This window comes from Salvelinus fontinalis, chromosome 8, assembly GCF_029448725.1.
Source record: "Salvelinus fontinalis isolate EN_2023a chromosome 8, ASM2944872v1, whole genome shotgun sequence".
Taxonomy (NCBI): domain Eukaryota; kingdom Metazoa; phylum Chordata; class Actinopteri; order Salmoniformes; family Salmonidae; genus Salvelinus; species Salvelinus fontinalis.
In genome coordinates, this window is record NC_074672.1 from 41,579,145 (window position 1) to 41,604,765 (window position 25,621).

The following is a 25,621-nucleotide window of genomic DNA, read 5'->3' on the forward strand; positions in this document are numbered from 1 at the left end:
ACACCTGATTTTCCTTGATAAATAACTAGCCAATTTGTCAGTAAATTGCGTGAGGGTTTAGCTAGCTAACTAGGTATGTTACTGAAACCAGAGATCCTCGTAACTCTTTTGACCAGTCGTAGATTTGTAGCTCTTTAAGAGCGCTCTAAGTTTGTACAACTATTTCACATACAAATACAAATCACTCTACTGACCTATTTTGACAGAGTGTTTGTTTTTACTTTCTGAAACAGTCGTTTCTTCTTCTCTCAGCTTAATGTGTGGAGTCTTAAAGTAAATACACTAACAAGCGCCATAAAATAATAAGTGCAGGTTGGAGGACCAACAATTTAACACAGAAAATGGTAGAAACGGAGGGTAAAAAAAAGGTTCGCAGGCAACTTTATTCAAGTTCCTACTGAATCAGAGTGTGTATTCAAATAACCTGTTAGCGCTTCTCAAAAAGTGTTTAATTTATATTAACAATGTATATCTTATACACATCCACATTCTCATTAACCCCAAACTTTATATATTCAGTCTAACACAAATTGAAGGGAGGGGTGTATAAGAGTACTCAATCAGAAATGAAGATATGTAGCAGAAGTGGTAACAGCATTCTATTGTACGGCTACTGTGTATCAACATGCACATTTCAGTGTATATCAAGTTGGTTTCTTCTCAAAAATTACATCCACAGGATTGGATAAATTACAAAGTAAAAATGTTAAAATCTAAAGCAAAGAAACTAAATCCAGGTGTGGTATGAAAATAGTAAACAGAAAGACAGTTACTTTTTGTCCTCTGTATGAACATAAAATAAACAATTTCTGCACCCATTACACTATATCGGTACCCAGCTTACAGAATCACAACACAGACCAGACTAAACCTTGATGAGAAGCGGGGAAAAACCACACTCAAATGCTTACACACCCAGACACACACGTCCAATCCTCTCACATCACAATTTTCCCTCAATCCCAACAGGCTGGGGGGGTTTGTTTGATGTTAGCCACATCCTTTGTGACCTCTGAACCAGACACCCGTTTATCATGGGATAAAAAGGAGTCATAAGCCACCAACATTGTCTAGGTGGGCTCTTCCATCAGCCAACAACAGGCTGCAACCCGGAGGCTCTGGGGAAAACAGGAGTGTGTGGAGGCTTTTGTTGTATGTGCAAACACGCTGTTTGTGTGTGTGTGTCAATGTGTTGCATGAATATTACTACATAAATAGCATGAGCTGGTATGTCCACCACATCTGTGGTGACATGTACTGGTCCTTCCTTCCCCTCAAATCCACTTCTGACATGTTTAGCATTGCACCACTGAGGGGACGCTTTGAAGCCGTTCAGTTTATTAGTGTTGTTTACTGAGGAGTGTATTTCTCAACGTTGCTGCTGGCATCGGTCCACAGCTGGAGCCTTAAGCCAGCTCGGTGGAGCCTCAGTCACACCTTAGTCCACCTCCTCCATGTTACTGTAGGACAGAGCAGCACATTCGCCAGAGTGTCCAAACAGCTCAGAGGTCACCTCTGGGGTCAGCGGAGGGGGTCCTTCAGGGTCCAGGTCAGTCCCAAAGAGTGCCTGGCCAGAGGCCTGTAAAATAAACCAGTGTTACAAATCATGCTTTTCTCTGGACCAGTTCCCTTTCAGGAAGACCAGACCCATTGTATCTGTAAACAATCCAAAAGCATAACTCACTGGACTGACGGACATATTCCTTGCAGCCACAAACAAAACCCAGTTCCAATTGGATGGACGATTTCCATGTTTGTTTCAAAAATAATATTCATTAAGACAGCATAAAGGTTGATATTTTATTGTGAAAAGAAGTACACGTGTTGGTTTATTGGAGCAGCATTAAGGTGGAAGGACCTGTACACATTATTGCTGGGAAATGTCCCACTTTCTTTTTAAATAATAGCAACTATTAAGATTACAATTAAGATTACATTTTAAAATCGTACAATTTCTATACAGCAATCTTGTAAATATTCCTGCTATAAAATATACACTTCCTTAATTCAGTAACTTTCACTTTACACCCACAACCATAGGGAATCTTTGCCATCTGTAGGGAGCCTAGATAATTCACATTTCCTGTGTCGACATTTCACTGAGGCAAACCACTGAGACATACTGGGCATTGAAAGCAGGTCGTGAATATACCTTGCCTCCAAGCCCATCTACAGCTGGAGAGACATGACAGAGTGCACTGTGATTTCCCTGAGACTTGAACATATTACTACAACACTGTTACAGGAGGTTAGTCCATATACCCGCAACACAGATAATCATTAAGTGTAGCAATTTTCATTGATAGAAAGGAGATGCCGTCCACCTAATGACTTGACGTCACCACTAAGCTTCATACTGTACATCAGCGCACTTATTATTTTTGCACAAACAGTCGTAAAGCACTGACATATCTAGTTATTTCACCCCCCAAAAAAGAAGCACATTTAAAAAAAGGTTAAACAAGTGGCTTTCATGAAGTCTGACAGGGATAAGGAAACAATATGGACTGCAAGGTTGGGCTCAATTCAAACATAAGGCAGTCAATTCAGGAAGTAAACAAAAACTACAATCCATTTAAATCGGAAGGGAAAAAAATTGCATTTATTTTCAATGACTTCAGTAAACTGAAAAAAGTAAAAGTTATATTTCGATTTTTTTTTATTTTTACATTTTCTGAATTTGAAATGCAAATCACTTCCTGAATTAACAGCCTTCAATTCGAATTGAGCCCAACCTTGGTGGACAGAAAGCAATACAACTGCTGAATTAAGAGCTTACCATTGACAACATAAAATCAAAAATAAAATCAGCAAAGTGACAAACAAGCAAAAGGCACATACTAGCTTACTGTGAGTCTAAACACTCTGTATTCATTAAAGCAAACACACATTTTAGCTGTCTTCAGGTTACAGTACAAAGTCACGACTGCACAAAGCAAGTCGTAGAGCCCATCCTACCATCCTGGGACGGAGCTAAAGGATTACAATATCTGTGAATGAGCACTACTACAATATCTTATTCCCTCACCCACTCAACACTATCACAGTAGGACTTTAACACTATACCCTAGTTCAAGTCCTCTCAATAGCATCTCTTGTGCAAAACATAGGACTAACCATTACCAAAACATGCATTTCAGATTTTTGTACTGAAAACCTAGTTGAGAGAGAGAGACACTTGACATGGACACATAAAAGGCTGAAGTAGGTTTGAACTAGAATTTAAATTATCTTATAGGGACATACGTTATGGACTGCAGTAAATAAGAAGGCCAAGCCTTGCTGAGCCAAGTTACTAGTAGATGCTACTGGACTTGATTAACAGATATGCAGTGTATAATTTAGTTAACATTTTGAATGTGTTCAGCAGCTTATTGATTTATAGGCCATCTACAAAACAAAATGTTTTCGTATTGGCATGGATATTTCATTAGACTTGACATTTTTTTGTGTAAAAGCCTATTTATAAAGTGGGTGGCTCGAGCCCTGAATGCTGATTGGCTGACAGCCGTGGTATATCAGACCATATACCACGGGTATGACAAAACATGTATTCTTACTGCTCTAATTACTTTGGTAACCAGTTTATAACAGCAATAAGGCGCCTCGGTGGTTTGTGGTATATGGCCAATATACCACGGCTAAGTGTGTCCAGGAACTCCACGTTGCGTTGTGCGTAAGGACATCCCTTAGCCGTGATATATTGGTTATGTACCACACCCTCTCGTGCCTTATTGCTTTAGTATACATGTGTGTATGTGTGGGGTGTGATACTGGCCGCTTAGCCCCAGTTGGCTCTGTAGACTAGGTTCACTAACAACGCTAGTAGAGCAACCAAGGTACCCAGGACAAAATATCGGACACAGTCGTCATCGGAATAATGCGGGATCCTTTGGCGCAGCAGCCGCCACACCTGCCCCTCCACCCCCTCCTCCCTCCTGGCTGCTCTTCTCCTCCCCAGCCTGGGACGGAACAGGCCCCGAGGGCCCTCTTCAACACCCTCCTCTTCCTGCTCCAGTTCCTGCCATATCAGAGATGCCTGCGATGGCGGAAACCTGTGTCAGCTTCACCTCACCACAGCCAGACCTCCAGCAAACCCTCCCCATCCACTCTGTCTAATATACTAACGGTGTCACAGGCCACATGGTCAAGGACAAGCCAGACTCTTTCAAGGAACAGCATGAGGACAGCTCAGAACGATGTGAGGGGTGTCTTTCAGAAAACAGATGGATAGACAAACTATCACATCTTTCTTTTCAACAGTTAGCTAATAGATACATTAAAGCACAGATATTTTGTAAACACAGCGACTCCCACCCTCAATATAAACTCATGAGTACAAGAAAAATGCACCATACATCTAATCAGTTTCACAGACATTAAATAGCTTCCACAAAGTTTGTGAATACATACAGCCCTTATTAATTCTGAGGCAATTCACTTTGTTTTCAGCATTTGGACTGAAAACTAGGACGCTTAGATGCCAAAACAGATCAGATAAAGGGGACAAGAGAAAGCCAATGTCTGGCACTTCAGGATAATAAGTTGAAACAAGTATGCACAGCTTTTCTCCAAAGCAGCTATTCAATTTAGAAACTAGCATAAACCTCTTGATGAACAAACCAACGGCCTTAAACAATTAGATTAGATCTATCGTCTTTCTCTCATCACAGCTTTAGAAGCAGAAAAAAACATTACTCTGTCAATGGCAACTGAGATCATTTCTCATGTCTCTAAAAGCACCACAAGCAACCAACTAAATATCACTGCACGAAGAAGACTAGATGAATAAACACAGTATTACATCTACATTTAACATTTACATTTAAGTCATTTAGCAGACGCTCTTATCCAGAGCGACTTACAAATTGGTGCATTCACTCATCTCACTCATGTGGTGAAAATATAATCTCAGGAAATTTAAATCTACCTCTACCTCAAACTAGTCATGTTGGGCCGAGTTTAATTTAATAACTCATGATGCACTATTCCTCGAGGAGTTTTTCTACTACCACGTAATGGATACTGGTACTTCCCTAAGGGATACTCTCAGAGGTAGAGAATGGCGCCCTCACCTGGCTGGCGGTGGCTCCTGCAGAGGTGGGGGACTCGGGCCCCAGTAAGCGAGGTGGTCGTTCCACAGGGGAGTTGCGGCGGCGGTAGAACAGCACGTAAGCGTAGCGTGTCACCACCTGGCTCTCCTCCACCATCGTCACCGTACTGTCATCAAAAAGACGCCAGCCTGGGGGGGGGGGGGGGGGGGGGGGTCGTGTAGGAAGAGGAGGGGAAGGTGGAAGATGAGGGAGAGGAGGAGGAAGGTGGTGAGAGGGGGAGGGGGAGGGTGGAGGAGAGAGTAGGAGGAAGAGGAGGAAGGAAGATGGGGAAAGGGAGGAAGAGGAGCGGGGAGGTGATGGAGGAGGGGGAACAGGAGGAAGGAATAGGGGGGAAGGGAAGAAGAAAAGAGTGGAGGATGGAGAAAAGTGGGGAGGAGGGGGAAGAGGGTGGAGGAAGAGGGTGGAGTTGAGGACGGCAGGTGAGATCATTTTAACAGTATGAACAGAATATGACATGTTAAACCAGCTTGTCATGGTCACAAAATACAGTAAACAGAGTCACCCACCAACATCACTGCGCTGGCTGTTCTGGGCGCTGGGCAGGCGTGCGTAGGCAGTGTAGTGACCTCCGATCATGCCCCCGTAGTGATTGATGACTGCATAGAGGTCATAGATGGGCGGCTGCTGCATGTCGTCCTTCTGACCAATACAGAACTTACTGAGGTCCAGGTTCCTGAAAGACAAGAAACCAAGCTGTAAATCTGTGTTTGTATAAATATTTAAAACTATACTCTGCAGCATGTTTGAGTGAATTCACCCTCAAGTCATTGAGTGTAGGGTCAGTGTGATTAAGTGAATAATATGACAAGTTGTGTTTATAAGCTGTGTTGTGTGTGTTTATAAGCTGTGTTGTGTGTGTTTATAAGCTGTGTTGTGTGTGTTTATAAGCTGTGTTGTGTGTGTTTATAAGCTGTGTTGTGTGTGTTTATAAGCTGTGTGTGTTTATAAGCTGTGTGTGTTTATAAGCTGTGTGTGTTTATAAGCTGTGTGTGTTTATAAAAAGTGCGTGTTTATAAAAAGTGCGTGTTTATAAGCTGTGCGTGTTTATAAGCTGTGCGTGTTTATAAGCTGTGCGTGTTTATAAGCTGTGCGTGTTTATAAGCTGTGCGTGTTTATAAGCTGTGCGTGTTTATAAGCTGTGCGTGTTTATAAGCTGTGCGTGTTTATAAGCTGTGCGTGTTTATAAGCTGTGCGTGTTTATAAGCTGTGCGTGTTTATAAGCTGTGCGTGTTTATAAGCTGTGCGTGTTTATAAGCTGTGCGTGTTTATAAGCTGTGCGTGTTTATAAGCTGTGCGTGTTTATAAGCTGTGCGTGTTTATAAGCTGTGCGTGTTTATAAGCTGTGCGTGTTTATAAGCTGTGCGTGTTTATAAGCTGTGCGTGTTTATAAGCTGTGCGTGTTTATAAGCTGTGCGTGTTTATAAGCTGTGCGTGTTTATAAGCTGTGCGTGTTTATAAGCTGTGCGTGTTTATAAGCTGTGCTGTGCGTGTTTATAAGCTGTGCTGTGCGTGTTTATAAGCTGTGTTGTGCGTGTTTATAAGCTGTGCGTGTTTATAAGCTGTGCTGTGCGTGTTTATAAGCTGTGCTGTGCGTGTTTATAAGCTGTGTTGTGCGTGTTTATAAGCTGTGTTGTGCGTGTTTATAAGCTGTGTTGTGCGTGTTTATAAGCTGTGTTGTGCGTGTTTATAAGCTGTGTTGTGCGTGTTTATAAGCTGTGTTGTGCGTGTTTATAAGCTGTGCTGTGCGTGTTTATAAGCTGTGCGTGTTTATAAGCTGTGCGTGTTTATAAGCTGTGCTGTGCGTGTTTATAAGCTGTGCTGTGCGTGTTTATAAGCTGTGCTGTGCGTGTTTATAAGCTGTGTTGTGCGTGTTTATAAGCTGTGTTGTGCGTGTTTATAAGCTGTGTTGTGCGTGTTTATAAGCTGTGTTGTGCGTGTTTATAAGCTGTGTTGTGCGTGTTTATAAGCTGTGTTGTGCGTGTTTATAAGCTGTGTTGTGCGTGTTTATAAGCTGTGTTGTGCGTGTTTATAAGCTGTGTTGTGCGTGTTTATAAGCTGTGTTGTGCGTGTTTATAAGCTGTGTTGTGCGTGTTTATAAGCTGTGTTGTGCGTGTTTATAAGCTGTGTTGTGCGTGTTTATAAGCTGTGTTGTGCGTGTTTATAAGCTGTGTTGTGCGTGTTTATAAGCTGTGTTGTGCGTGTTTATAAGCTGTGTTGTGCGTGTTTATAAGCTGTGTTGTGCGTGTTTATAAGCTGTGTTGTGCGTGTTTATAAGCTGTGTTGTGCGTGTTTATAAGCTGTGTTGTGCGTGTTTATAAGCTGTGTTGTGCGTGTTTATAAGCTGTGTTGTGCGTGTTTATAAGCTGTGTTGTGCGTGTTTATAAGCTGTGTTGTGCGTGTTTATAAGCTGTGTTGTGCGTGTTTATAAGCTGTGTTGTGCGTGTTTATAAGCTGTGTTGTGCGTGTTTATAAGCTGTGTTGTGCGTGTTTATAAGCTGTGTTGTGCGTGTTTATAAGCTGTGTTGTGTGTGTTTATAAGCTGTGTTGTGTGTGTTTATAAGCTGTGTTGTGTGTGTTTATAAGCTGTGTTGTGTGTGTTTATAAGCTGTGTTGTGTGTGTTTATAAGCTGTGTTGTGTGTGTTTATAAGCTGTGTTGTGTGTGTTTATAAGCTGTGTTGTGTGTGTTTATAAGCTGTGTTGTGTGTGTTTATAAGCTGTGTTGTGTGTGTTTATAAGCTGTGTTGTGTGTGTTTATAAGCTGTGTTGTGTGTTTATAAGCTGTGTTTTGTGTTTATAAGCTGTGTTGTGTGTTTATAAGCTGTGTTTTGTGTTTATAAATTGTGATTATAAGTTGTGTTTATAAGTTGTGTTTATAAGTTGTGTTTATAAGTTGTGTTATGTACAGTTGAAGTCGGAAGTTTACATGCACTTAGGTTGGAGTCATTAAAACTTGTTTTGGCAAGTCGGTTAGGACATCTACTTCGTGCATGACAAGTAATTTTTCCAACAATTGGTTACAGACAGATTATTTCACTTAATCACAATTCCAGTGGATCAGAAGTTTACATACACTAAGTTGACTGTGCCTTTAAACAGCTTGGAAAATTTAGGAAAATTATGTCATGGCTTTAGAAGATTCTGATAGGCTAATTGACAATTTGAGTCAATTGGAGGTGTACCTGTGGATGTATTTCAATGCATACCTTCAAACTCAGTGTCTCTTTGCTTGACATCATGGGAAAATCAAAGGAAATCAGCCAAGACCTCAGAAAAAGAACTGTAGACCTCCACAAGTCTGGTTCATCCTTGGGAGCAATTTCCAAACACTTGAAGGTACCACGTTCTTCTGTACAAACAATAGTACGCAAGTATAAACACCATGGGACCACGCAGCCGTCATACCGCTCAGGAAGAAGACGCGTTCTGTCTCCTAGAGATGAACGTACTTTGGTGCGGAAAGTGCAAATCAATCCCAGAACAGCAGCAAAGGACCATGTGAAGATGCTGGAGGAAACAGGTACAAAAGTATCTATATCCACAGTAAAATGAGTCCTATATCGATATAACCTTAAAGGCCGCTCAGCAAGAAAGAAGCCACTGCTCCAAAACCACCACAAAAAAGCCAGACTACGGTTTGCAACTGCACATGGGGACAAACTCGTACTTTTTGGAGAAATGTCCTCTGGTCTGATGAAACAAAAATAGAACCGTTTGGCCATAATGACCATCGTTATGTTTGGAGGAAAAAGGGGGAGGCTTGCAAGCCGAAGAACACCATCCCAACCATGAAGCACGGGGTGGCAGCATCATGTTGTGGGGGTGCTTTGCTGCAGGAAGGACTGGTGCACTTCACAAAATAGATGGCATCATGAGGAAGGGAAATTATGTGGATATATTGAAGCAACATCAAGACATCAGTCAGAAAGTTAAAGCTTGGTCGCAAATGGGTCTTCCAAATGGACAACGACCCCAAGCATACTTCCAAAGTTGTGGCAAAATGGCTTAAGGACAACAAAGTCAAGGTATTGGAGTGGCCATCACAAAGCCCTGACCTCAATCCTATAGAACATTTTTAATAGGATTAAATGTCAGGAATTGTGAAAAACTGAGTTTAAATGTATTTGGCTAAGGTGTATGTAAACTACCGACTTCAACTGTACCTGACGGGGAAGTCGACCATGTCGTTGATCTTGTCCCTCCAGATGAAGCTGCGGAAGGAGAAGCGTTTGAGCTGGATGATGAGGACGTTGGGCAGACGCCACAGCAGCAGCTGCTTGGAGGCCTCTCTGTGCTGCTGGCACTTTGGACAGTACCTGAGCGAGCAAGAGAGGCAAAGAGGAGAGGGAGGGAAGGATAGGGACAGAGCGAGGCAGAGAGAGGGAGGGAAGGATAGGGACAGAGCGAGGGAGGGAAGGATAGGGACAGAGCGAGGGAGGGAGGGATAGGGACAGAGCGAGGGAGGGAGGGATAGGGACAGAGCGAGGGAGGGAAGGATAGGGACAGAGCGAGGGAGGGAAGGATAGGGACAGAGCGAGGGAGGGAAGGATAGGGACAGAGCGAGGGAGGGAAGGATAGGGACAGAGCGAGGGAGGGAAGGATAGGGACAGAGCGAGGGAGGGAAGGATAGGGACAGAGAGAGGGAGGGAAGGATAGGGACAGAGAGAGGGAGGGAAGGATAGGGACAGAGCGAGGCAGAGAGAGGGAGGGAAGGATAGGGACAGAGCGAGGCAGAGAGAGGGAGGGAAGGATAGGGACAGAGCGAGGCAGAGAGAGGGAGGGAAGGATAGGGACAGAGCGAGGCAGAGAGAGGGAGGGAAGGATAGGGACAGAGCGAGGCAGAGAGAGGGAGGGAAGGATAGGGACAGAGCGAGGCAGAGAGAGGGAGGGAAGGATAGGGACAGAGCGAGGCAGAGAGAGGGAGGGAAGGATAGGGACAGAGCGAGGCAGAGAGAGGGAGGGAAGGATACGGACAGAGCGAGGCAGAGAGAGGGAGGGAAGGATAGGGACAGAGCGAGGCAGAGAGAGGGAGGGAAGGATAGGGACAGAGCGAGGCAGAGAGAGGGAGGGAAGGATAGGGACAGAGCGAGGCAGAGAGAGGGAGGGAAGGATAGGGACAGAGCGAGGCAGAGAGAGGGAGGGAAGGATAGGGACAGAGCGAGGCAGAGAGAGGGAGGGAAGGATAGGGACAGAGCGAGGCAGAGAGAGGGAGGGAAGGATAGGGACAGAGCGAGGCAGAGAGAGGGAGGGAAGGATAGGGACAGAGCGAGGCAGAGAGAGGGAGGGAAGGATAGGGACAGAGCGAGGCAGAGAGAGGGAGGGAAGGATAGGGACAGAGCGAGGCAGAGAGAGGGAGGGAAGGATAGGGACAGAGCGAGGCAGAGAGAGGGAGGGAAGTATAGGGACAGAGTGAAAGAGTTTGTTAGGGTTGTAAATCCATCAAAACACCACCTAAATCAGTAAGAGAACTGTCTGAATGTTAACTGTGCAGTACGTGTGTTAGTCCATGGCTGTGTGGGACTGTCTGAATGATCAGTGTGTTGTTCCTACCATGCCTCCTCTGGTGCCAGCACCTCAGGCCTAGTGAAGAGGTTTAGGCACTGCTCCAGGGTGAAGTGTCCAGCCCTGGCCGTCTCGTTGACCGACCCAGGGTCCTCTTCAAATTCCAGCTCCTTGGACCGAACCAGGACATACTCCTTGAGACGCTCGTTGTTCTTCCACACCAGCTCCAGGCTGGAGTCCTCAGGGAGGTCCAGAACGGTCTCTTCTAGGGTAGGGGGAAACATGACAAAACAACAGTAAGACATTCTAGAACACATATCGTAAAGGAGTTAAATGGTGAATGATACAAAGGAGTAGATTGAGTTTTTGCTTTGTCTTAACACAAAGTACTAGGGGTGAGGGGCAGGGGTGAGGCCTAGGGGTGAGGCCTAGGGGTGAGGACTAGGGGTGAGGGGCAGGGATGAGGCCTAGGGGTGAGGGGCAGGTTTGAGATTAGACCCTGACCCTTTTCCTCCAGTGTCTGCTCCTTGCTGTTGGAGTGGAGGATGGTGATGTAGAACTGAGAGGTGTGGCTGGATGCAGACTCTGATGGTTGCTGGTAGCCGGTCACAGCAGCTAGACACACAAACAGCACAAAACACAGCGTGATCCACAGGGAAAGACATTGACTAAATACAGGGAAAGACATCCACTAAATATATTTTTATTGGTCACATACACATGGTTAGCAGATGTCACTGCGAGTGTAGCGAAATGCTTGTAAATAACCAAAAGTATGTGGACACCTGCTTGTTGAACATCTCATTCCAAAATCATGGGCATTAATATTAATTAATATGCCTATAACAGCCTCCACTCTTCTTTGCTGTGGGGACTTGTTTCCATTCAGCCACAATAGCATTAGTGATGTCGGGAACTGATATTGAGCGATTAGGCCTGGCTTGCAGTCGGTATTCCAATTCATCCCAAAGGTGTTCGATGGGGTTGATGTCAGGGCTCTGTGTAGGCCAGTTAAGGTCTTCCACATTGATCTCGACAAAGCATTTCTGTATGGGCCTCGCTTTGTACCTAGATTTGTCCATCGGACTGCCAGATGGTGAAGCGTGGTTCATCACTCCAGAGAACGCGTTTCCAAATCAAATCAAATGTATTTATATAGCCCTTCGTACATCAGCTGATATCTCAAAGTGCTGTACAGAAACCCAGCCTAAAACCCCAAACAGCAAGCAATGCATGTGTAGAAGCACGGTGGCTAGGAAAAACTCTCTAGAAAGGCCAAAACCTAGGAAGAAACCTAGAGAGGAACCAGGCTATGAGGGGTGGCCAGTCCTCTTCTGGCTGTGCCGGGTGGAGATTATAACAGAACATGGCCAAGATGTTCAAATGTTCATAAATGACCAGCAGGGTCAAATAATAATAATCACAGTAGTTCGAGGGCTCCAGAGTCCAAAGGCGGCAAACTGAACACCACTCCAGCCGACGCTTCGCATTGCAAATGGTGATCTTTGGCTTGTGTGCTGCTGCTTGGCCATGGAAATCCATTCCATGAAGCTCCCGACAAACAGCTCGTGCTGACGTTGCAACCGAGGACAGACAATTTTTTTTACACGCTACGCACTTCAGCACTCGGCACTCCCGTTCTGTGAGCTTGTGTGGCCTACCACTTCACGGCTGAGCCGTTGTTGCTCCTAGACGTTTCCACTTCACAATAACAGCACTTACAGTTGACCAGGGGAGAAATTTGACAAACTGACTTATTGGAAAAGGTGGCATCTTATGACAGTGCCACGTAGAAAGTCACTGCTCTCTTCAGTAATGCTATTCTTACTGTTTGTCTATGGAGATTGCATGGCAGTGTGCTCGATTTTACACCTGTCAGCAACAGGCGTGGATAAAATAAACAAATCCACTAATTTGAAGGAGTGTCCACATACCATAGATAATTTTGTATACATAGTGTAAGGTGAAAAAAATATTTGTCTACATAATCATTTGAGAAATGTAATGAAAATAGTAGAAGTAACAATACTATTGATATGTTAATGTTAGAAGATGCTTGCCTTTACCTTCTGGTCTGACAGCCTTCTCACAGGAGGTCTCCTTCTCTCCCTGGGAGTCCTGGGAGCCAGAGGAGGGCTCAATGAAACCTGAGTCTGTGGTGTGGGTGGAGAGGGCGTCTGGGTCTCCGGCTGGATGTGCTGAGGCCTGGGCTGTCTCTAGTGGAGACTCAGGAACCAGAGAGGAGACCTCCTGCTCTGTGTCCCCTGCCCCACTGCCCCTGGCCTTATCCCCTGGCCCCACACCTTCAGGGGTCTCTGCTGGAAGGGGAAGGTCAGCCAGGCACTGGGTGACCTCTGGAGACGTCCTGCCAGACTGGAAGGGAGGCTGGAACACGTTCACTGAATATCTACACAGAGAGATGGGGGAAAGTGGTGAGACCACATAATAATCAGTGACAGCCCAACAATGTCAAATCAGCATTCATATCCATCAACTCCGGACATCCCAATGCTACCTTGAGTATCCTTCCAGCAGCTGGGACAGCCGGGCGTAGGTGAGTCTGGACTCAGGGACGCTGACCAGGAAGGGAAGCCCCACGTTCTCTATGTTGGGCCCACAAAGAACCTTGTGGTTGGACCAATGTTTTTTCTGGCAAACCCTGAAATATGAAGGGGGAAAAAAGTTAGATTGGATTAAAAACTAAACCAATATTTTTTTTAAATTCATGAATCATTTAGGAGAACAGGAAATAGTTCTGAAATAGTTCTGTTAATATTGGGAAATTAACTAATTCAATTGCCTGTGTCATTAGTGCCAGACAGCAAAGATTTAGTGAGCTGTTGACTCACTGGTTGCAGTAACCCACGCGGTAGCAGCGGGTGCAGCGCTTCAGTTTCTCTTCATCCGAGAGAGGAGGCTTCAGGCAGGCAGCACACTTAGAGATGGGAATACTGGGGACCTGAGGCCTCTGGACGGGGGGACAGAGAGACAGACGAGCTGAACACAGAAACAGACACTAGGTAACACACTAGGGACTTGTGTTACAGTTCCCTAAGGTTCGAATAGGATGGCAAGAGAGGCTGCTGGACGTTTACCTGCTGGACTCGGAGCACCACCACCCTCTCCTTGGCCAGCTCTTTAGACAGCACTTCGAAGCAGAAGAGCATGTCTGAGGAGGAGACCGTGTCCAGGGAGTTGGATGGGAGAAACATCCGATGGAAGCGACTCTTCACTACCTCAGCCAGCCTCAGGTTCTCTGCCTTGATCCTCACACTCCGAGAGATGGACTCCAGGACCTCAGCTGTGCTCGAGTTCTCTTTACTCACACTCACCAGGAACTGACACAATCAGAGGAAGCAGACTTAGTCAAACAAAAATCGGTCAAATCAAATAATAAACCGAAGCCATCTGCTATTTGAATGTCACCAATATGTCATCTTACCTTCATGGGTTTCTTGTGAGGCTCTTTAGCAAAGTAGAACACTGTGAGGACCTTCTGCTTCTGGGGCAGGGGCACGGGAAGGTAGAGGAAGGGGTCAAAGGTTATGGAAACCTGGGGACAGAGAAGAAGGACATTTGAACTTTTCAAAACATTCAAACAGGTCAAGTTGTAGTACTCCCTATCACAACACTAAATAAATTAGTTCCACTCCGACACAGCAAGTCACCCACACTGATCCACTATTAGTCTAACTCTGATGGGTCCATTTTCCTCCATTATTGAAGTAGGTTTTCCTCCATTGCAGCTTGACAGCCAGACCTGAGTCTCTAATCATCTGCATCATATTACTACTGGAATTGTTTTATGAAGGTCATAAAACAAGGATCATTTAGCTATTTGATTTAAACATTTTGAGTTCCCTTTGAAGCATCAAAAAAATATATGTTTTGTCTTACTGCTGTTAGGCCATACAAACGCATGCCGGGGCAGCAGTTAGCCAAGTGGTTAGAGCGTTGGGCCTGTAACCAAAAGGTTGCTAGATCGAATCCCTGTGCTGACAAGTTAAAAATCTGTCGTTCTGCCCCTGAACAAGGCAGTTAACCCACTGTTCCCCGGTAGACCGTCATTGTAAATAAGAATTTGTTATTAACTGACTAGCCTCGTTAAATAAAATAAAAATGTAATAACAGATTCACTACATGGAACAACAGAAGGTCGCAAAAAAATATCAAAAAGGAAGTTGGTTCTGACAGCCAACAAGTGCTCAGCTTATGTGGGAACTCCTTTAAGATTGTTGGAACAGCATTCCAGGTGAAGCTGGTTGAGAGAGTGCGAAGAGAGTGCAAAGCTGTCTAAGGCAAAGGGTGGCTAGTTTGAAGAATATCAAATATAAACTATATTTTGATTTGTTCAACACTTTTTTTGGTTACAACATGATTCCATATGTGTTATTTCATAGTTTTGATGTCTTCACTATTATTCTACAATGTAGAAAATAGTAAAAATAAAGAAAATCCCTGGAATGAGTAGGTGTGTTCAATCTTCTGACTGGTACTGTACTTTCATAAAATGTTTCAACTGGTACCGGGGGCCCTTCAGACTAGCTTTGTGAGGCCTAGAGCAAAACAACATGTACATGTTCATGAGAGAGTCTCACCTTTGCATATTAGTGTGTAGAACAAACTGTTTGGAAATTACAGACGACCGGTTTTCGGGATGTCTCACGGTCTGACAAACACCGCTCTGGCTCTGTAACCTTTCGTCGCAGATGCGGAGGTACGACATACGAGGATGCGGTGGATTGAGACGCATCCAAGGCAAAAGACATATCTCTAGCTTAAACTGGCAGATTTCCATGGGGATGTTTTATTACGCTAATTAGATTCCCGCACGGACATCAACCTTAGGGGGTTAAACGCCCAGTATCATGATGCCTAAAGGGCAGACATGCCTAAAACTACGGTCAGGGTCTGTGTTCAGCAGTGGATAGCCGTAGCAACAGAAGCACTACGGTATTATCCCTGTGAGTTTGACTGATACATTCCAAGACTAGAAAAACCCCGTTGAGACTCCATACAAAACACAGTTCAACATGAACACCCAGATATATTTCAGACAGTGGAGTGTTGCTTAATTGTGTTGAAATAATTCCGCGGTTTGTGTCTTACCTTGGAGCACACTGGGCAGACGAGCTTGGATTTGTACTGGCCCTGGAAGAGGTCTACGATGAACGAGTCGTTTCTCATCTTGTGCCTCTGCCACGCCTCATCTGCCACCACCTTTAAAAAACAGACACACCATGTCATTTTCCAGGACAACTGGACTGAATGGAAACAGTGAGTGTGGTTATAAGTATGACTGCCTCTGCATTGATTGACATTTGGAGTTTTAGCCTGCTGGGTATGTGTAAAGCACTTTTTAGATGTCATAAACGGCCTTATAAAATAAATGTGATTGTTTATGGTGCTGCTCAAACCTTTATTTCACCCACCTCGTCCTGCCGTCCGTCTGAGTCCACGGTCTCTGTGTAGGGCTTGTTCTGGATGCGGTTCAGGTCCTCATGGAGCCCATCCAGGAGGAAGGCCATGAACTCCTGGGCATCGTGCTGGGCATAGCCTGTAAACTGACTGGCCTTACTGGCCACGATCGCCTGGAGAATAAAAACACCACATCTTACTGGAAACGATCACCTGGAGAATAAAGACACCACATCTAACTGGAAACGATCACCTGGAGAATAAAGAAACCACATCTAACTGGATACGATCACCTGAAGAGATAAAGACACCACATCTAACTGGAAACGATCACCTGGAGAATAAAGAAACCACATCTAACTGGATACGATCACCTGAAGAGATAAAGACACCACATCTAACTGGAAACGATCACCTGGAGAATAAAGAAACCACATCTAACTGGATACGATCACCTGAAGAGATAAAGACACCACATCTAACTGGATACGATCACCTGAAGAGATAAAGACACCACATCTAACTGGATACGATCACCTGAAGAGATAAAGACACCACATCTAACTGGATACGGTCACCTGGAGAGATAAAGACACCACATCTAACTGGAAACGATCACCTGGAGAGATAAAGACACCACATCTAACTGGATACGATCACCTGAAGAGATAAAGACACCACATCTAACTGGATACGATCAGCCTGGAGAGATAAAGACACCAAATCTAACTGGATACGATCACCTGGAGAATAAAGACACCACATCTAACTGGATACAATCACCTGAAGAGATAAAGACACCACATCTAACTGGATATGATCACCTGGAGAATAAAGACACCACGTCTAACTGGATACGATCACCTGGAGAATAAAGACACCACATCTAACTGGATACGATCACCTGGAGAATAAAGACACCACATCTAACTGGATACGATCACCTGGAGAATAAAGACACCACATCTAACTGGATACGATCACCTGGAGAATAAAGACACCACATCTAACTGGATACGATCACCTGAAGAGATAAAGACACCACATCTAACTGGATACGATCACCTGAAGAGATAAAGACACCACATCTAACTGGATACGATCACCTGGAGAATAAAGACACCACATCTAACTGGATACGATCACCTGGAGAATAAAGACACCACATCTAACTGGATACGATCACCTGAAGAGATAAAGACACCACATCTAACTGGATACGATCACCTGGAGAATAAAGACACCACATCTAACTGGATACGATCACCTGGAGAATAAAGACAAAGGCTATTTGGGTTATAGCATCTGCTAAATGTCATATATTATATCATTATATATTATTAAATAACAGGGAGGGAGTTAAAGATATGACTCAGGAGAGTGGAGTGTCACCTTTAACTTAGAGGGCTGAAAAGCATGGTGGGTACCCTTCCACAAAGCCCGGAGCAGCACAGCAAACCCGATGGCCAGCCGACCACCCGTCCCCAACGGGTTATTACAGTTGATCTCATTCTCAAACGCCCGGTCTGCACAGAGGGTGAGAGAACACAGTTAATGGTTTTATATCAATCTACAGCCACTGAAGATTAATACAATGACTTGCATGTTGAAACTTTTTTATAAGAAAATCCTTTATTCCCTGCATTGTTAAAAAAAAATTTTTTTACATACATATTTACATCAGACACATTTTCATAAAGGAATGTAAAAACTTAAATGAAAGAATGCCAGAAGGGATGAGGAAGATTAGAGGAGCTCACTGACCATGAAAGTAGTCCCTGAGTTCCCGGGTGTTGGAAAGAGACTGGATGACACTGTTCATAAAGCATGTGTTGCCCAGGTTGACCAGGCCTGTGAAGCCTGGCAGACACACCTCCTCCTCCTCCTCTTCCTCCTCAACGCTGCGCTGGCTGCCGGCAGGAGGTGCGTGGGCCATGGGCTGGACCATACAGGTGGGCTTGGGCTGAGGGGCAGAGACAAAAATAAAGGGATGAAATACCAATCAATCAAATAAACTTTATAAAGGACTTTTTTTACATCAACAGTTGCCACAAAGTGCTTTACTGATACCCCAGCCTAAAACCCCAAAGAGCAAGCAATGCAGAAGCCCAGTGGCTAGGAAAAATACCAACCTCTGAGGCTCATAGGATAACACGATAAAGAAATCGGATTCCCTTTGCCCCTTTTCATTTTCCAATCCCCTACTCCTCGTCCTAAATCACTTCATACCGTTTCACTTTTTGGGCCTTTTCCATCTCCTCTCTCACCATCCCATCCTCCGTCAGTCCTCCCTCTCTCACCATCTCATCCTCCGTCAGTCCTCCCTCTCTCACCATCTCATCCTCCGTCAGTCCTCCCTCTCTCACCATCCCATCCTCCGTCAGTCCTCCCTCTCTCACCATCCCATCCTCCGTCAGTCCTCCCTCTCTCACCATCTCATCCTCCGTCAGTCCTCCCTCTCTCACCATCTCATCCTCCGTCAGTCCTCCCTCTCTCACCATCCCATCCTCCGTCAGTCCTCCCTCTCTCACCATCTCATCCTCCGTCAGTCCTCCCTCTCTCACCATCCCATCCTCCGTCAGTCCTCCCTCTCTCACCATCTCATCCTCCGTCAGTCCTCCCTCTCTCACCATCTCATCCTCCGTCAGTCCTCCCTCTCTCACCATCTCATCCTCCGTCAGTCCTCCCTCTCTCACCATCTCATCCTCCCTCTCTCACCATCTCATCCTCCCTCTCTCACCATCTCATCAGTCCTCCCTCTCTCACCATCTCATCAGTCCTCCCTCACCATCTCATCAGTCCTCCCTCACCATCTCATCAGTCCTCCCTCTCTCACCATCTCATCCTCCGTCAGTCCTCCCTCTCTCACCAACTCGTCCTCCCTCTCTCACCATCTCATCAGTCCTCCCTCTCTCACCATCTCATCAGTCCTCCCTCTCTCACCATCTCATCCTCCGTCAGTCCTCCCTCTCTCACCATCTCATCCTCAGTCTTGTCCAACTCACCGTGACTGCAGGCTCCTGTTTGATGGGGACATGGTCTGAGACGGTGCGGGATGACACACTGTCCAGGCATCCGTCCACTGTCCGAGGGGGCTTGGCTTTCCCCTCCCCCATCCAGGGTGGCTCCTCCTTGGCAGAGAGGGAGTGCTTGCTGCTGCCCGGCTGACTGGCCTGAGAGGACGGCGCGGAAGGCACAGCAACCTTGGCGCCACCCACTGCACCTTAAACAGAGGAGGATGGAGGTTGTGGTCAACGACAAACAACTGTCAGGACCAAGAGAAGCATATTACATTACAAGTTAAGGACATAATGCAGAACTACAGTGCCTAGGTTGACACACAGAGACCCGCGGGCTTGTGAGAGCAGCAGACTGGACTGGGACATGCATATTGAGTTACTGGATAAGTTTCAGTGGTCAGACACCTGTCCGTAGTGTTGCCTTGAATGGAAACACCCACAAACATGCCTGCCTACTATAGTCATGCAGAACACCTCATTAGTATACCAAACATTAAGACCCCACTTTTCTAATATGGAGTTGCACCCACCCCCCCCCCCGCACTCAGAACAACCTAAATTCAACCCTCCCGCGTTGTCAACCCTCCCACGTAATTCACATTAGGACAGGCTCTAATGGTTTCCTATGACACTGGTTAGACCTACAGCCAGTTACAGTCAATTGGTTCAAAGTGAAACACATCAGTGTGCTCCTCAAACAGCAATATAAAGACAGTCAGTGAACACAACAATATTTATACGGGCTGCTATATTTCAAACTGTGTGTCAGCTAGTGTAACAGATGTCTATAACGTGTGCAGTAGAAGCCAGGCAGCAGGAAGACCTTGTGTAGCAGGGGCCTCCAGGCCCCCCCAGCGCTGGCTGTGCCTCTTCTTCAGGGTGATGTCTAAACGGGATGGGGTGAAGGCATACGTGGACTGCTCAGGCTGGATGAGGTTCCTGTAACAGAGGATCCCCAGCGTGTCAGAAATTACTGTCTCAATGAGAAGCAAAAGGGACATCTACACACGTGTATAGAAACGCCACACAAAAATCACAGACCAAGTTGGACTTCAAAGTCTTACCGGAGTTTGACTTGCCACTTAAAGACAGTATTCGCTCCGCAGTCCGCATGAAGACGCAAGAAATTTGCATCGCTGTTTGAAAGGGAAGAAAGTTCAATGAGCTGGAAACACCACTAAAATCCCATTAAGATCCACTAAGGCCACCGAGGTGAAAAGTCACAAGGACCAAGATACCTGGTCTGGAAGATGAGTGTGAAGTCCTGTTCCCTGAAGATCACCCTGGCTGTCTCTCTGAAGATACCCTTCATGTACACGTTGACCACCATCAGGTCTGTCCCTTTCTCGTACGAGTCGTTCTTCAACAACTTCAGGTTCACCATTGGCTCTGGAACTGCTAAAAGATAACCACAGCGTCACGTTTCAGGTCACTGTCTGCAGACCATGGACTCACCGTGACAAAAATAAAATTTCAGTGTCCTTTTGAGACATCCACTGACCTTCCTCCTGCTTCATCTCCAGAGGTTCCTCCTTAGACCTGTCCCTCTTCTCCTCCTGTGTGCTGCTGCTGCTGTTGGGGGACTCAGCCTGCTTGGTGTCTGTTGCAGTCACAGGCTTCCCTGATCCTGACTGTATGGTTGGTGTTAGAGTCTCAGTGGCCTGATCAGCCTCATTCGGAGGCTGTCTCACTAGCGTCTCAGAGTCCGTCCTCTCAGCCTCCACTGGCCTCTCTGTTCTGTTGGTGGAGGCTCCAGCCTTGGGACTGATCTCAGCACTGGACACAGTGGCTGCCGGTATGATTTCCTCTTCTGCACCAGCCTTCAAATCGGACTCTGGGGCATTCTTGTCCTCCATCTAAAACAATAAATGGGCTTTACAATCAGATCCAGAGCAGCAGATTCACACACACATTTGAACCCATACAGTACTCAGTGCCTGGTGAGATGGTAAAGTCTAGAGACACCGGGACTCACCTGAACTTTCAACTGCTGCTGCGTGTGGCTGACGGCTACCTCAGGTGCTGTACCCTCATGGCCGTTGCCTAGCAGCTCAGCTCGATTATCACCAGCAGTAGATGCCTGGAGGTCCCGGCCAGTGGGGCTGTGTGGTTTCCCATTGGCTGTGGACTTGGAGTTTGTATCCCTGTGCATCTCTGAGGTGGGGTCCTTGGAGACCTTGGGGGGATGGATGGTGCGCTTGGCACTGGGCTCCTGAGGCAGGTCCCCTTTACTGACACTGACCGGCTTGGTCTGCCCCTCTCCTCCAGCCTTCACCCCAGACTCTGGCCTGTCTGCTGGTTTGTAGTTCATGGTGCGTTTGACACCGCGCTCTGCTTTGCCACGCCTCTGTTCACACTGTGCCGGAGGAGCAGACGTCTGGGTGGACAGTTCGGCCATGTCTGCCGTCTCCGGGACAGACTTCTCTGGCTTTACCACAGGCTTTACCAGCGGCGGCTGTTTCTGGTCTTTACCGTTCTTGACCTCCACTTTCATAGGCTGCTTCTCCTTTTTATTTTGCTGCAGGGAGATGAGACAAAATGTTGTTGATTTTTGTATGCATTTCTTTTAGGAATTGTGTTAAAACCTTCACAAGAGATAGGCAATAGTCACATGATGGTAGTTAATGGTATTCCATGAGAGAACCACATGCTGAATGACAGCATGGAGGCCAGATGGCAGACTCACCATAAGGGAAGGCCAGGAGTGGAAGGGGATCTTCTTGTGCATGACCAGCAGGAGGAAGCCACTCTTCTCTTTGTACTGCACTTTGCTGCAGGAGCCCTCAATCTCCTCGTGCAGATGACAGTCCCACTGGCGCCCATCTGGAGAGAGAGCAGTCACGGGCCATCAGACTAGTGCTAATGCTGCATGTTCACAGTGAACAGCTAAATGCCACACATACCAAAGACACGTACACACTCTCCCTCATTCAAACACCATCTCAGCATGCACGCTTCCTCATTCAAACACCATCTCAACACACACACTAAAAAACAGACATGTAGCCTGTACAAGCTCTCATACACGTGCAATCATCACATACACTTAGGCTATAAGACATGTAGTTAGTTTTTGCTCTCACCTGGGAAGCGGGCCTGACAGTCTGTGTCGGTGAAGGTAGTGACGACGTCCTCCACCCTCTGCACCCCGTCTCCACAGCGCAGCCTCGCGATCACCTCATTAGCATTTTGCTTCCAGTCCACAAACACATCTACACAGCACGAGCAGAGACAACACAGTCTGTCAGAGGACTACCACACTCAGCATACCAAAAGGGATTACCTTCAAAACGGATTCTGTAACACAAGAACACTTTGTCGACAGCGCATGCTGTGACTGTGTTAGACAAGTATGCAAATCAACCTAGAATAGTCTACAACAGATCAGTACAGCTAGACGTAGAGGAATAGATAAGGGTCAAATATTTTACCGATATTTTACAAAATGTTCCATCCTGAGAATAAATCACTTTTCTCCCGGGTAACCTGCTATTTTTCCCGCCAAACCGGAAGTGTCATTCAAAAGCATTATAAAGCATATAAAGCTTTATAAAGCATTATAAATGTCTGGATGTGATTAGAGCTTTGATCAGCATGAAAATTCAGACCTGATGCTACCCGAGTCTAATGAGACATATTAAATACATTTAATGAGCGCTACATTAACCACATATAAATGAGCCCGAGCCCCCAAAAAAGCCCAAATGATTGTGCAGTTATCCAATACACATATGATATAGGCTCCTGCACATTACGCACGACAGAAAAACATAAAAGCTCATAGACGTAGCTTGCTTTGTGCTCTTTTGGGTAAATAAATGAAACTAGCTCCAGTAGGCTAATCTTTTTGGAGAGTGAACTGTATTACTGTATAATATGGACTGGAATTACACACATTGTTCAAAACACGATAAAGCAGCAGAGAACACGCAATTCTTGTAACAATGTAGGGCGCCCCCCCCCTAAAAGATTTAGATGCACTATTGTAAAGTGGTTGTTCTACTGGATATCATAAGGTGAATGCACCAATTTGTAAGTCGCTCTGGATAAGAGCGTCTGCTAAATGACTTAAATGTAATGTAAATGTATTGGCTGCTGTATTTAACACTCAAAAAAAGTGTCTGTCTTCAAATAGTCTATTGGTACAGGAAATGTCCAACAAAGCTATTCTAGACTAGCTTTTCCTGCATGAGACTCCATGAGACTCTTTTCCTGCATTTTTTAAAGGAGATGCCAGCGGAGCACAGGTGCCTGCCTATTGCACAAGAGACCGACGCTATAAAATATAAGCTTATTATACATAACCCATCATTAAATTAGCTTAAATATAAGGCTAATACGGCATTGAATGTATTACCTGAAAGAGGGAGGCTAGGACATCTATATATACTGTATATAGCCCTATATATCTAGAACAGGATTATCTACATTGAAGTCGGAAGTTTACATACACCTTAGCCAAATACATTTAAACTCAGTTTCACAAATCCTGACTTTTAATCCTAGTAAAAATTCCCTGTCTTAGGTCGGTTAGGATCACCACTTTATTTTAAGAATTTGGACTGTCAGAATAATAGTAGAGAGAATGATTTATTTAAGCTTTTATTACTTTCATCACATTCCCAGTGGGTCAGAAGTTTACATACACTCAATTAGTATTTGGTAGCATTGCCTTTAAATTGTTTAACTTGGGTCAAACGTTTCAGGTAGCCTTCCACAAGCTCCCCACAATAAGTTGGGTGAATTTTGGCCCATTCCTCCTGACAGAGCTGGTGTAACTGAGTCAGGTTTGTAGGCCTCCTTGCTCGCACATGCTTTTTCAGTTCTGCCCACATATGTTCTATAGGATTGAGGTCAGGGATTGTGATGGCCACTCCACTACCTTGACTTTGTTGTCCTTAAGCCATTTTGCCACAACTTTGGAAGTATGCTTGGGGTCATTGTCCATTTGGAAGACCCATTTGCGACCAAGCTTTTACTTCCTGACTAATGTCTTAAGATGTTGCGTCAATATATCCACATCATTTCCCTTCATCATGATGCCATCTATTTTGTAAAGTGTACCAGTCCCTCCTGCAGCAAAGCATCTCCACAACATGATGCTGCCACCCCCGTGCTTCATGGTTGGGATGGTGTTCTTCGGCTTGCAAGCATCCCCATTTCTACTCCAAACATAGCAATGGTCATTATGGCCAAACAGTTCTATTTTTGTTTCATCAGACCAGAGGACATTTCTCCAAAAAGTACGATCTTCGTCCCCATGTGCAGTTGCAAACCGTAGTCTGTCATTTTTATGGCAGTTTTGGAGCATTGGCTTCTTCCTTGCTGAGCAGCCTTTCAGGTTATGTCGATATAGGACTCGTTTTACTGTGGATATAGATACTTTTGTACCTGTTTCTTCCATCATCTTCACAAGGTCCTTTGCTGTTGTTCTGGGATTGATTTGCACTTTTTGCACCAAAGTACATTCATCTCTAGGCGACAGAGCGTGTCTCCTTCCTGAGCGGTATGAAGGCTGCGTGGTCCCATGGTGTTTATTGTTTGTACAGAAGAACGTGGTACCTTCAGGCGTTTGGAAATTGCTCCCAAGGATGAACCAGACTTGTGGAGGTCTACAATTTTTTTCCTGAGGTCATGGCTGATTTCTTTTTATTTTCCCATGATGTCAAGCAAAGAGGCACTGAGTTTGAAGGTAGGCCTTGAAATACATCCACAGGTACACCTTCAATTGACTCAAATTATGTCATTTAGCCTATCAGAATCTTCTAAAGCCATGACATAATTTTCTGGAATTTTCCAAGCCGCTTAAAAGGCACAGCCAACTTAGTGTATGTAAACTTCTGACCCACTGGAATTGTGATACAGTGAATTATAAGTGAAATAATCTATCTGTAAACAATTGTTGGAAAAATTACTTGTTCCATGCACAAAGTAGATGTGCTAACCGACTTGCCAAAACTATAGTTTGTTAACAAGAAATTTGTGGAGTGGTTGAAAAACGAGTTAATGACTCCAACCTAAGTGTATGTAAACTTCCGACTTCAACTGTATTTTGGATGCAATTTGAATGGAGTTAATGGAGTGCTCGCGCCTGCTCTGATTTAACGCAACGATATTTGAGCAATGTGCTGTTTTTAAACTCTGCAGCTGCAATTCTTTTTAAACAAGGTGACCCCCGAAAGCCAGTTGGAGATGGGTAAATTAGACGCGCATTGGGTCAATATATTACCGCAAAATAGATTATGCTGCAGCAAATGTAGGCCTACCTGTTACCATGATGAGATGATAGGTCTACAAGCATTGTGAACTGCGCTCCATACTGACAGGCTGTCTGTCCCCACCCAGAGCGTTGATTCATCACGCCGAGGCCGTAGAGAAGCCAGATTGAGACATGGCATATCATTTATTAATTCCATTTCACGCCATGCTGTTCATATAAATAATTTACCGGTTTCGCTCAGTTATTCATCCCGGGAAAGGGGAGTGGTTTTGAGAGGTAAATCCGGTAACCGGGTTTCCCCCATTCAACCCTAGACTAGATATAAATTTAGTTAGAGGACTAGATTTAC

The 25,621-nt window shown here is 45.2% G+C and overlaps 1 protein-coding gene across 11 annotated transcripts in view; it reads right to left on the reverse strand.

Annotated features, from left to right (window-relative positions):
* Window positions 1–358: 358 nt before the first annotated feature.
* The window catches only part of LOC129861257 (ubiquitin carboxyl-terminal hydrolase 19-like), a 35,146-nt gene continuing 9,883 nt past the window's right edge, over window positions 359–25,621 (reverse strand). The window contains exons 3-26 of one of the 11 annotated variants that reach the window (XR_008760527.1): window positions 22,136–22,264; window positions 21,739–21,875; window positions 21,028–21,570; window positions 20,554–20,908; window positions 20,291–20,450; window positions 20,117–20,188; window positions 19,876–19,991; window positions 19,038–19,255; window positions 17,797–17,995; window positions 17,425–17,558; window positions 16,032–16,205; window positions 15,724–15,834; window positions 14,057–14,167; window positions 13,710–13,952; window positions 13,464–13,582; window positions 13,130–13,273; window positions 12,675–13,021; window positions 11,119–11,229; window positions 10,663–10,879; window positions 9,276–9,428; window positions 5,621–5,787; window positions 5,076–5,242; window positions 3,721–4,039; window positions 1,787–3,641 (exon numbers count right to left, since the gene is read on the reverse strand). Coding sequence is in view for 10 of the 11 variants with exons in the window: in XM_055932506.1 (XP_055788481.1) it covers window positions 3,782–4,039; window positions 5,076–5,242; window positions 5,621–5,787; window positions 9,276–9,428; window positions 10,663–10,879; window positions 11,119–11,229; window positions 12,675–13,021; window positions 13,130–13,273; window positions 13,464–13,582; window positions 13,710–13,952; window positions 14,057–14,167; window positions 15,724–15,834; window positions 16,032–16,205; window positions 17,425–17,558; window positions 17,797–17,995; window positions 19,038–19,255; window positions 19,876–19,991; window positions 20,117–20,188; window positions 20,291–20,450; window positions 20,554–20,908; window positions 21,028–21,570; window positions 21,739–21,875; window positions 22,136–22,264 (4,385 nt within the window). In the remaining variant the exon portion in view is untranslated. Of the gene's footprint in view, window positions 1,580–1,786; window positions 4,040–5,075; window positions 5,243–5,620; window positions 5,788–9,275; window positions 9,429–10,662; window positions 10,880–11,118; window positions 11,230–12,674; window positions 13,022–13,129; window positions 13,274–13,463; window positions 13,583–13,709; window positions 13,953–14,056; window positions 14,168–15,723; window positions 15,835–16,031; window positions 16,206–17,424; window positions 17,559–17,796; window positions 17,996–19,037; window positions 19,256–19,875; window positions 19,992–20,116; window positions 20,189–20,290; window positions 20,451–20,553; window positions 20,909–21,027; window positions 21,571–21,738; window positions 21,876–22,135; window positions 22,265–25,621 lie in introns of those variants that run through there. The other 10 variants (XM_055932514.1, XM_055932516.1, XM_055932507.1 and 7 more) reach the window with 10 other exon arrangements.